Here is a 12176-nt window from a genome sequence, read left to right on the forward strand (position 1 = left end):
AATCCAGACCCAAGGAAGCACAACTTACAAACACAGGGAGTTCTTTGTCCTATGCTTCCTAGTTGAAGCCCACTGACACTGGGAATACCCACTCCCTATAAAGAAAATCAAAGGATGGTGGTCTCGCCCTGTAGTCTAGAAAGGTTATTTTTGTTTTGTTTTGTTTTGTTTAGATAGGGTCTCACTGTATAACTTAGGCTGACCTTGAACCTGTGATCCTCTGGCTTCATCCTCCTAAGTGCTGGGATTAGAGGAATGCATCACCATACCCACCTAGGTTATTATTATTATTTTAACAATATAACACAACAAGCTTAGACAAAACCAAGTAAATAGTCCTTAACTAGTGCTAGAACACTAGCACAACAGGACAAAGTTTCCAGAACACTGAAGGGGTATGATAAATTCTTAGGGAGTGGGGAACTTTCTTCCCAGAAATCCTATCTTTCCTATAGTCTACAGTGATCTCCCCTGCTTTAAAAATCCAGTCTGTATGTAGCTGAATACTCAATTATAAAATGTGTGTACTTTTCTTTCGTTTTATTTCTCAACAAGACTCTCAGTACCTCCTTTAGAGATAGTTAGAAATTTTCCTTTCTAATATTATTTTTACCCAGGGATCCATGTACAAAAAACACTCATGGGCTAGGAATGTGGCTTAGTGGTAGAGTGCTTGCCTAGCATGCATGAAGCCCTGGGTTAGATTCCTCAGTACCATATAAACAGAAAAAGCTGGAAGTGGCGCTGTGGCTCAAGTAGTAGAGTGCTAGCCTTGAGCACAGAAGAGGCTTGGGGACAGACCCCAGGCCCTGAGTTGAAGCCCCAGGACCGGCAAAAAAAAAAAAAGATACTCATGTAGGTATGGGGGAACTTTCTATATGAAGGATGGGCCACTTGTCACAAACTCCCTCTAACTTAGAAGAAATTAAGCTATAGGGGCTGGGGATATGGCCTAGTGGCAAGAGTGCTTGCCTTGTATACATGAAGCCCTGGGTTCGATTCCCCAGCACCACATATATAGAAAATGGCCAGAAGTGGCGCTGTGGCTCAAGTGGCAGAGTGCTAGCCTTGAGCAAAAAGAAGCCAGGGACAGTGTTCAGGCCCTGAGTCCAAGCCCCAGGACTGGCCAAAAAAAAAAAAAGAAAAGAAAAAGGAAATTAAGCTATAATGAATTGATTGGATCTGATTTTGGGTAGGTAACTGAAGTGACAATGTCAACTTATTAGAGTGATACAACCGCACCCGCACCTACTAGCCTAGATCACATGCTCCTTCAGGAATAGGGCAGCTGAATACAAGTAGTTCTGCCATACACAAGGGCCTTGCAATCACCTCCCCAGAGCAATTTTTTGTAACTAGTTTATAAACCAAAAGCCAGGATCCCTCAGGAACAGTACTGCTATTAAGGATGCCAGAACCACAGACATGAAGTCATCAGGGACTTTAGACATTACTGGTTTTGTTCCCTTTGGAAATGGCTTCTCACAACAGGCTTCCTTCCCCTTCATCTATGACAGGAACTTTGTGCATGTATATGTACATGCATGTATGTGTGTTGTGTGCTCCACATATATGTTGGGGAAGGGAATAAAATTACAGTTATTCTTGGGTAGATTCAAAATTCCTAAATACCTCTCTGAGAGATTTTAATTTGGCTCCTGGGCAGAAGCCATATTAGATATGTTAGATGGCCTTATCTTTCTTCCATCAGTAACCAGGCAATATTTTTTATAAGCCTTGTCATGGTCATATACTAGGCCTTTTAGCTCTGTTGCCTCCTTTGTAGCACAGCCAATTTCCTCTAAAAACCACTTTTTCTAACCTGGTCACATAGCACTTTGAACAACAAGAGAATTCCATAGAGACCAGCCACTGCCAAAGAACTGACAGAGTGGCAGAAACTCAATAACATAGATAGAAAATGACCTATTGAGTGCTTAAAACCTGCATTCAAGTGACTACACTCAAGCCCTGCTCTTAGCTGAGAACTACTTCCTGGATACCATAGGAGAGAAAATGGATAGGCCTCCCAACTCAAGAATCTTATCCTTCTTTATATCATCTGCTCCTGCATCTCACATTCAGAGACAGAAATCAAGTGTTGCCTGCCTCAACTTGGAAAGGTACCTGCTCTGAACAGATACCAGCTTTCAAAAGATTAGTTATAATGAAAACTGAGTATGTTCTCTGTGATTAAATGTTAAACTTGTAATAGAGAGCTCCATATTTCTAAGCTCATTGAGAATGTATTTCTTTACACAGCTTTCTGGAAAAGAGAACAGTGTCTCTCAAAGCGCTGTGAAAGTAAAGTCTCCATACCTTTGATGTGAGGTCCCGATGGAAAATCCCTTTAAAGTGAAGGTATCTGAGGCCCACTGCTATGTCATAGGCCAGTTTTACCCTCACAGTCCAGGACAAATGCAGGTTACTGTCTAGTAGCTGTTCCAGGTTCCCAGAGTTGATATACTGCAAAACATAAAGAAGACCCACCTGCCATTTATCAGAAATGTTGAGGTTTGGGATAAAACTACTAGAGAATAAACATCTAGAAAACAGACATTCCCCTCCCCCCGCATTGATTACCATAGGCCTGTTCTGAATGCAAGCATTTTGGTAGTTGCTGCACATAGATACCTGCTTTTGAATGGAACATACTATATTAAGGAACAGAGATAATGTAAGTAGCAAACAGAACAGATATGACAGCATTTATAGCACTGAGGATAAGCTTACTTCTTCTGGGCATAGCAGAGGAAATAAAAGAGTTGAAAAGGTTGGCCTAAGGTAGCAAAAAAGGAAGACCACCTACATACAGGGAACTGCACATGCTGTTACAGGCTAAATACATATTGCATTCAGGAAACTAATTTACTTGGTATATAGCCAGAGTACACAGATATGGGAGTCGGGATGGTATGTTTTGCTATGATATATGGATTTTATCCTGGCCCTAGGGAGCAAAAGAAGCATTTTAGGCAAGAGAGCAACATGAGCATATTTACATTTCAAAGAAAAAATTGCTTTGGCAATGGTATGCTATGTGGATTCGTGTAGCAAAATACAAAGAAGGAGAACTAGGTTAGTGTAACACTGCAGTAATCCCATTGAGAGAGAGGCATTTGAGTTACAGCAATAGTGGAGACACTGGAACAAGGGAAGATTCAAAATGTATTTAGATGGGCTGGGGATATAGCCTAGTGGCAAGAGTGCCTGCCTCGGATACACGAGGCCATAGGTTCGATTCCCCAGCACCACATATACAGAAAACGGCCAGAAGTGGCGCTGTGGCTCAAGTGGCAGAGTGCTAGCCTTGAGCGGGAAGAAGCCAGGGACAGTGCTCAGGCCCGGAGTCCAAGGCCCAGGACTGGCCAAAAAAAAAAAAAAAAAAAATGTATTTAGATGGCAGAGTAAAAAAAATTAAAAAACAGGACAATTGAATGAATCAGTGATAAGGGCAATACAAAGCACTAGGAAAACTTCCAGGCTATTGGTCTCTGGATGTCATTATTAAATACTGAGAACATATGGAGAGGAGTATTTAGAAGAAATGACCATATTAAAAGTAAAGTTAGCCAGGCACCAGTTACTCAGTTACTTGTGATCCTAGCTATTCAGGAGGCAGAGATCTGAGGATTCCTGTTCAAAGCCAGCCCAAGGCCAGCCCAAGCAGACAGATTCAAATGACTCTTACCTCCAATTAGCCAGCAAAAATCTAGAAGTGGAGCTGTGGTTCAAGTGGTAGAGCACTAGCCTTGAGAGAAAAAGCCAAATGGGAACAAGAAGTCCTCAAGCCCCAGTACTAGCTCGCACACATATACAAGCACACACTTACATGAAGTCAACTGGAATACAACAAGATCAAGTTTAAAGTTTAGGAACAAAGTCTAAACAGGATACTAAGAGGGCAAAACATTAAATTGAGCCAATCACTGATGTCAAGGACTGTAGGAGATAAGATGGGAAATAAGAATCCCTAAGAGGGCTGGGGATATAGCCTAGTGGCAAGAGTGCCTGCCTCGGATACACGAGGCCCTAGGTTCGATTCCCCAGCACCACATATGCAGAAAACGGCCAGAAGCGGCGCTGTGGCTCAAGTGGCAGAGTGCTAGCCTTGAGCGGGAAGAAGCCAGGGACAGTGCTCAGGCTCAGGCCCTGAGTCCAAGGCCCAGGACTGGCCAAAAAAAAAAAAAAAAAAAAAAGAATCCCTAAGAATAGTTAAGTTTAAAGAAACTAAACAGGCTGGGAATATGGCCTAGTGGCAAGAGTGCTTGCCTCATATACATGAAGCCTAGGTTCCATTGCTCAGCACCACATATATACAAAAAGACCAGAAGTGGCACTGTGGCTCAAGTGGCTGAGTCTATAAGGGAGGCACTGTCTCACAAAAACTACTACTACTAATAGTAATAAGAAGAATGATAAGAATAAAAATCTAGCCAGGGCTGGGAATATGGCCTAGTGGCAAGAGAGCTTGCCTCGTATACATGAGGCCCTGGGTTTGATTCCCCAGCACCACATATACAGAAAACGGCCAGAAGTGGCGCTGTGGCTCAAGTGGCAGAGTGCTAGCCTTGAGCAAAAGGAAGCAGGGACAGTGCTCAGGCCCTGGGTCCAAGGCCCAGGACTGGCCCAAAAAAAAAAAAAAAAAAAAAAATCTAGCCAGGTGCCAGTGGCTCATGCCTGTAATCCTAACTAATCAGGAGGCTGAGCTCTGAGGATCTCAGCTCAAAGCAAGGCTAGGCAGCAAAATCTGTGAGACTCTTTTTTTTGGGGGGGCGGGGGGCAGTCAAGGGGCTTGGACTCAGGGCCTGAGCACTGTCCCTAGCTTCTTTTTGCTCAAGGCTAGCACTCTGCCACTTGAGCCACAGCGCCACTTCTGACCATTTTTTGTATATGTGGTGTTGGGGAATTGAACCCAGGGCTTCATGTATATGAGGCGAACACTCTTGCCACTAGGCCATATCCCCAGCCTGTGAGACTTTTATCTCCAATTAAGCACCAGAAAACAGAAATGTGGGGCTGGGAATATGGCCTAGTGGTAAAGTACTCATCTCATATACATGAAGCCCTGGGTTCAACTCCTCAGCACCACATAAACAGAAAAAGCCAGAAGTGGCGCTGTGGCTCAAGTGGTAGAGTGCTAGCCTTGAGCAAAAAGAAGCCAGGGACAGTGCTCAGGCCCTGAGTCCAAGCCCCAGGACTGGCAAAAAAAAAAAAAAAAAAAAAAACCACAAAACAACAACAACAAAAAAACACCATCAAAACAAACAGAAAATAAACTAAACAAAGAAATCATCATAGAAGCCATTGAGGAAGATATTTCAAAAAGGAAATGACGGGCTGGGGATATGGCCTAGTGGCAAGAGCGCTTGCCTTGTGTACTTGAAGCCCTGGGTTTGATTCCCCAGCACCACATATACAGAAAATGGCCAGAAGTGGCACTGTGACTCAAGTGGCAGAGTGCTAGCCTTGAGCAAAGAGAAGCCAGGGACAGTGCTCAGGCCCTGAGTCCAAGGCCCAGGACTGGCAAAAAAAAAAAAAAAGAAAAGAAAACTCAAAAAGGAAATGACTTAACAGTATCAAATGCTACAGATCTAGTAAGCTGTACTTGCAAGTGTCCTTGAGTTTGCAACTAGGAAGTCACTGACAACCACAGTTAGAAGAGTTGCAGTAAAGTGGTTCAGACCAAACTGAACTGAATATAGGAAATAAGTCTATGTTAAAAAATGGCTGTTCTTCATCATGTCTATGTTCTCATGAAGCACTGCTTTATAGTGTTTTATTTTGTGTGTGTTGGGTTTCATTATGTTGCCTAGTCTACACTATTATTATTTTTGCTTTATGCTAGTCTTGGGGATTGAACTCGGGCACAGGCACTGTCCCTGAGCTTTTTTTGCTCAAGGCTAGCGCTTGAGCTACACCTCCACTTCTGGCTTTTTGTTAGTTACGGAACTTACTAAGAGGAAAGAGATTTTAATTTAGTCTAATTATGCCTCCTGCTAGCCATTTAAGTTTAGAGAAATCAACTAATAAAGCTATCTAGACTTTAGTTTTCCCATATATCAAGTAGATATAATCCCAGCTTACCTAATTTACAATATTATTATGAGAATCTAATACAGAGAAAAATTTAAAGGCCATATGATGTGAGATTTTCTGATGTGTTAACACATGCACCAAAAAAGAACCAGTAGAGGGCAGCACGATACAGCAAATCAGATCCCCATAATGGCGGCTAGCTGACAAAGCAAACAATGGTTAAAAACACACAACTCTCAAAAGAGAGACCTGTCAGTCTATTTAATCCTGCTATCTATCTTTGGAAATATAAAAATAATGTGCAATGAAGGCATTATCACAATCCTTTCTTCTTTTCCCTCTGGTTGAATCTGCCCAAGGTTCACACTTGAGGAACCCATTTGATGAAAAGAAATTGAATTTGCAAATTCCAAGTTACAAAGGGGCAACTAGCTGACATCTAGTAGTATGTGAATTTCTTTTCTTCTTCTTCTTTTTTTTTTTTCTTGCAAGTCCTGGGGCTCAAACTCAGGGCCTGGGCTTTGTTCCTGAGCCTCTCTGTGCTCAAGGCTAGTGCTCTACCACTTGAGCCACAGCACCACTTCAGGCTTTTTCTGTATATGTGGTACTGAGGAGTTGAACCCAGGGCAAGCACTCTGCCACTAAGCCACAGTCCCAGCCCATGTGCAAATTTCTTTTCTTTTTCATATTCATAACTATCATATATGCATATGTATGTGTCATATGTATCATATGCATAATTTTTTAAATTTAATTTATTTATTAATTGAACACAAATTTTTTTGACAAGGTGTTGTACAAAAAGGGTACAGTTACATAGTAGGGCAGTGTGTACATTTCTTGTGATATCTTTTTTTTTTTTTTTTTGGCCAGTCCTGGGCCTTGAACTCAGGGCCTGAGCACTGTCCCTGGCTTCTTTTTGCTCAAGGCTAGCACTCTGCCACTTCAGCCACAGCGCCACTTCTGGCCGTTTTCTATATATATGTGGTGCTAGGGAATCGAACCCAGGGCTTCATGTATACGAGGTAAGCGCTCTTGCCACTAGGCCACATTCCCAGCCCTCTTGTCATATCTTACACCGTTTTTCTTTCCCTTCTTTAGGTCAGGTAGAGATATATACAATACACAATGTATCAAGAACATATACAGTATCCACGTGGCCAAGCCCAAGAAAATTCGCCTAGGGCTTTAAATGTAATGTCGATATTAGACAATATGTCGACAGTAGTCTTATATGAACGTACATACATAGCTTTTGAGCTATTGTATTCCACTGAGAGGTCAATTTTTGACCTTTATATGTTGAGTAGTTGTTTGGTTTTAGTTACATACTGTTGGGTTGGTGCCCCAATCCTGTGGGAAATACCATTTGACAAGCAGTTTTTGGTTTCACAGACTTGGTCTCTACTGTCACTCCGTCTCCCTTTCTTAACAGTCATATATCAGGGAGATCATGCCCCTTTGTTTTCTGTGTTCTAGGCTTGTCTCGCTCAACATTATTTGTTCAAGTTCTGACCATTTCCCTGTGAATAACAATATTTCACCATTCCTAATCGCTATGTAGTATTCCATTGTGTATAGGTACCATATTTTTTTGATCCATTCATCTGTGGAGGGGCATCTGGGTTGTTTCCATATTTTGGCTATTGTGAATTGTGCCGTGATAAACATGGAAGTACAAATCTCTTTTTGATATCTTAGCTTTTGCTGTTTAGGATAGATGCCTAGGAGTTGTATGGCTGGGTCATAGGGTAGGTCTATATTGAGCTTTTTGAGAAACCTCCATACTGTTCTCCAAAGTGGTTGTACTAATTTGCACTCCCACCAACAATGGAGAAGGGTTCCTCTTTCCCCGCACCCCCTCCAGCATTTGTTGTTTCCTGAGTTCAGAGTATAGGCCATTCTAACAGGGGTGAGGTGGTATCTCAGGGTTGTTTTTATTTGCATTTCCTTTACTAGCAGGGATGTTGAGCATTTCCTCATGTGTTTCTTTGCCATTTTTATATCTTCTCTTGTGAAGTCTCTCTTTAGCTCTTTTGCCCATTTCCTAATAGGTTTATTGGGCTTGGAGGGGCTTAGTTTTTTGAGTTCTCTGTAGATGACAGATATCAGGCCTTTGTCTGTTGCTGTGCTGGTAAATATCCTTTCCCATATTGTTGGCTGTCTTTCTATTTTGGTGGCTATGTCCTTAGCTGTGCAGAAACTTTTTAATTTGTAGTAGTCCCATTTGTCGAGTCTTTCCCCTATTTGTTGTGCTCCTGGGACTCTATTCAGGAAGTTCCTTCCTGTGCCTATAAGTTCTAGCGTCTTTCCTACTCTGTCCTTCAGTAGTTTCAAGGATTCAGGTCTGATATTGAGGTCCTTGATCCATTTTGAGTTGATCTTGGTGCATGGTGCAAATTTCTTTAGCTTTAATAGAATGTATAGAGAGGCAAGGTTCACTTCTTTAGCATGGTGGCAAAGAAAGGTGGAAGGATAGCCTTCAGGAACCATTCAGGTTCTTTCTGAATGCGCAGGATTCCCAGTTCTGGTTCAGAAAAACACCTGTCTGTTCAGTAATGTCTCTGAAAGCCTAAGAAATCCATAGACCCAGCAGAAAGTAAAGAGCATAAGGAAAGAGAAGACAAAAGGTCTCGCTTGTCTGTTTTTGGTGAATACTTGGGGAATATATTGGTGCACCTGATAAGCCTCTAGGCCCTCAGAAACCACAAGTTCTCAATGTCTCAAGACATTGAAGAAAGGAAGTTTGAGATCTGCTAACGAGGAAAATTTCTAGGTTGCTACACACTATGTGCCCTTTAGTTGGAATGTTCACTTCCCCATCAGTAATTCCCAGTGCAGACTCAGCTGTGTGAGCCCTGAACAAATCCCTCTGCGGGATGCAAAGGCAAGAGCAATTGCACTGGCATATTCAGCTTTCCAAAATGGGAGCAACAGATACTTTGCTTTCAGTTTCTTTCAGACTATTCCCTTGGGCAGCCCTAGAAACAACCTAAGGCATTGGTAATATACTGAAATAACCTAGAGAAGTGTCAACACTTTTAGAGGGGGAGAGATGGAGAGAGAGAGAGAGAGAGAGAGAGAGAGAGAGAGAGAGAGAGAGAGAGAGAGAGAGAGAGAGAGAAGAGAGAGAGTATAAATGTATAAATTTTGGTGGTACTAAGGTTTGAACTTAGAGTCTTGTGCTTGCTAAGCAAGTGCTCTACCACTGGAGTCACGCTGCCAGCAATTGTTATTTTTTTGTTGTTATTATAAAGGTGACATATAGAGCAGTTCCAGTTATGTAAGTCAGGTAATAAGTACATTTCTTTTTGAACAATGTCATTCCTTCCCTCACTCTCTCCCAATTTCCCTCTCCTATCCCCATCCCAGCTATTGTCATCTTAAGCTTTAAGTTGAGAATACCATAATATCAGCCAATCAAATGTTATAGGTACTTTATTCCTCTTAAGTGACTGTCAGTGACCTATGCCAACCTTACCTTTACCAAAACCTGCCTCTTCTCGTGGTCTGAGATACTACAGCAGAGCTTCTTTCAGTTAATTCCTTTATTTCATCTTTCATTTAATTTGAATATTTGACATAGCTTTTCCTAGAAGGCACTCAATAATAAAAGTGCAAACTAAAGGCATAACATAAATAAACCTTTATTACTAAAAGATAAGAAGTCATAGGTCAATAACCTAAAAGAAATCACCACAAGAATGTTTAAGTGAACACTAAGTTCTCCACTCAGGAATATTAATTCAAGTTACTTCTACAAACATTTTTTTTGTGTGTGTGTGTTAGGGTCTGGGCACTATCCTTGAGTATTTTTTTGCTCCCTGAGCTTTGCTAGCACTCTGCCACTTGAACCACAGCTTCACATCTGGCTTTTCTGGTGCTTAAATGGAGATAAGAGTCTAGACTTTCTTACTTAAGCTGGCTTTGAACCTTGATCCTCAGATCTCAGCCTCCTGAGTAGCTAGGATTACAGGCATGAGCCATCAGTACCTCACAAACTTTCTGTTTTGTTTGAGAATGGGTAACACAGGGAAACCTTATCAACAGTCACAGCCTCAACTGATCCTCTTGCCTCAGCTTCCGGAGTGGCCGGGAATATAGGTAGTCCCCACCATGCCCAGCTTATTTCTACAAATATTTATTGAAGCTCCTATTGTGCTTTGAATATGAACTGTCCCCATAGACTTATGTATTGGGGATTCGGTTCCCAGCTGTTGGACTGAAAAGTGAGGCTCTAACTTGAGGCTCTAACCTAATCAATGGCACTGATCCATTGATGCAGTCAAAGTACCATGGAATTATTAAGAGGTAGTAAAGAGTAGAGGTGGTGTCTGACTGGAAGAAGTAGGATTCTGGGGGTTCATCCTTGGGGCTATGTCTTGCCCTGGCCCCTTCCTGTCATCTTTTTTATTTCTGGTTCCTGTGCATCAAGATAGGAATTGCCTCCCTACCATGGTGGATTGAATCCTCTAAAACCATTCTTCCTTTCAAACTGTTCATATCTTAGGCATTCTGTCACAGAAATGAGTTAATAAATATATCCACCTTTACTGCTACTTCATATGACAATAAGACCATGGCTGGAAACATGGAAGGTACCAAAGAGAAGAAAAAGAAGATCCTTGCTGTGTCAGAAACCCTTAAGAAAAGTCAAAGGAATTTTACAGAGCTGAAGGTAAAGTGCCTGTGAAATTTGACCCAGATGATGCTGCAGAAGGCAAGGAGGGGGCTGGGACTGTAGCTTAGCGGTAGAGTGCCTACCTAGCAAGTCTTCAAAGAAGAAATAATATCCTTGTTAGATCCTAATGTATAGTTAGGAGTTGGTACTATGGGCAAAATGTTTGTGTCTCTTCAAATTCATATGTAAGACTTAATGTCCAATGAGACTATTAGAGATGGGGCCTCTGGAAGATGCTTTAAGTTGTAAAGTTGGAATTAAGAGAGATATGGAATACAGAGTAAGTCTAGCCCAGTGCTAGCTCACAACACACACCTCATTCCTCACTATAAATAACTTACATCATTATTTCTCTTTTAGGTTATTCCATTAGCTAATGGAGCATAAATTACCTAGATTTCTTGTTCCTTTTTGCTTTGGGTGGTAAGATGGGAGAGTACTGAGGTTTGAACTCAAGGACTTATACTTGCTAAGCTAACACTCTATCTTTTTTTTTCCTGCCATTTCATGGAAATTTATAGGCAAAGTGAGGGAAGTGGTAAGAAGTACATTCTAGGCTAAAGGAAGGAATAAAAATATCAGAAAATGTAGAGATTAGGAAATATCTTTCCTTGTTTAAGAAGGGGAAATGGACTGAAGCTTTAGAAAGCCCAGATGGGCCATTTAGGATAGGGAGAAGCCCATGCATTGAGAAGTTAGATTGAATCTCATCTAACTACCTCTAGTTGTAGAACCCTCTATAGGTTACTCAATTTCCTTAGTATGTATGTATGCATGCATGCATGTATTATGTATGTATTATGCATGTTTGCATGTATGTATAGATAATATATTTCCTATTTATTATATTACATATAGTAACATAATATCATATATAACACAATGTATACATATATAGTATACCTAATGGGAATAATAACATCTAATAGTAATAATAATGTGCTGGGCACCAGTGGCTCACACCTATAATCCTAGTTATTCAGGAGGCTGAGATTTGAAGATCACAGTTTGAAGCCAGCCCAGGCAGAAAAGTCCATGACACTCTATCTCCAATGAGTACTTAGAAAAAGTAAAATGCAAAGGACAATACTTCCTGTACCCAAGGCCTTGGTCATGCTAGACAAATGTTGTACCACTGAGCCACCTCTCCCTTCCAGTGTTGTTATTGTATTTTCATTAGAGTAGTAATTCTGGAATTCTAGGATGAAATACAGTTAATTTAGCAGACTACGAGGCCTGCTAAAGATTCACAGGTAGTGGTGTAACAGGATCTGATGGGGGTTGAATTATGTTCCCTAGAAAGATATGGTGAAGCCCTGGTATCCCTGGTACCTATAAATGTGACTTAATTTGGAACAGTGTTTGCAGATGTAATCAAGGTAAAACAAGGTCTTACTTGAGTAGGGTAAATCCTTAATTCAATATGATTTATATACTTATAAAAAGAGGAAGAAGA

General features: G+C 41.2%; 1 protein-coding gene across 2 annotated transcripts in view; it reads right to left on the reverse strand.

The window, feature by feature from the left end:
- Tesk2 (testis associated actin remodelling kinase 2) overlaps positions 1-12176 on the reverse strand; it is a 114047-nt gene that overhangs the window by 7558 nt on the left and 94313 nt on the right. For both annotated transcript variants that reach the window (XM_048351175.1, XM_048351174.1), the window contains exon 5: positions 2320-2466. In XM_048351175.1, coding sequence (XP_048207132.1) covers positions 2320-2466 — 147 coding nt within the window. The remainder of the gene's footprint in view (positions 1-2319; positions 2467-12176) is intronic.

Source organism: Perognathus longimembris, chromosome 7 (genome assembly GCF_023159225.1).
Source record: "Perognathus longimembris pacificus isolate PPM17 chromosome 7, ASM2315922v1, whole genome shotgun sequence".
Classification (NCBI taxonomy): Eukaryota; Metazoa; Chordata; class Mammalia; order Rodentia; family Heteromyidae; genus Perognathus; species Perognathus longimembris.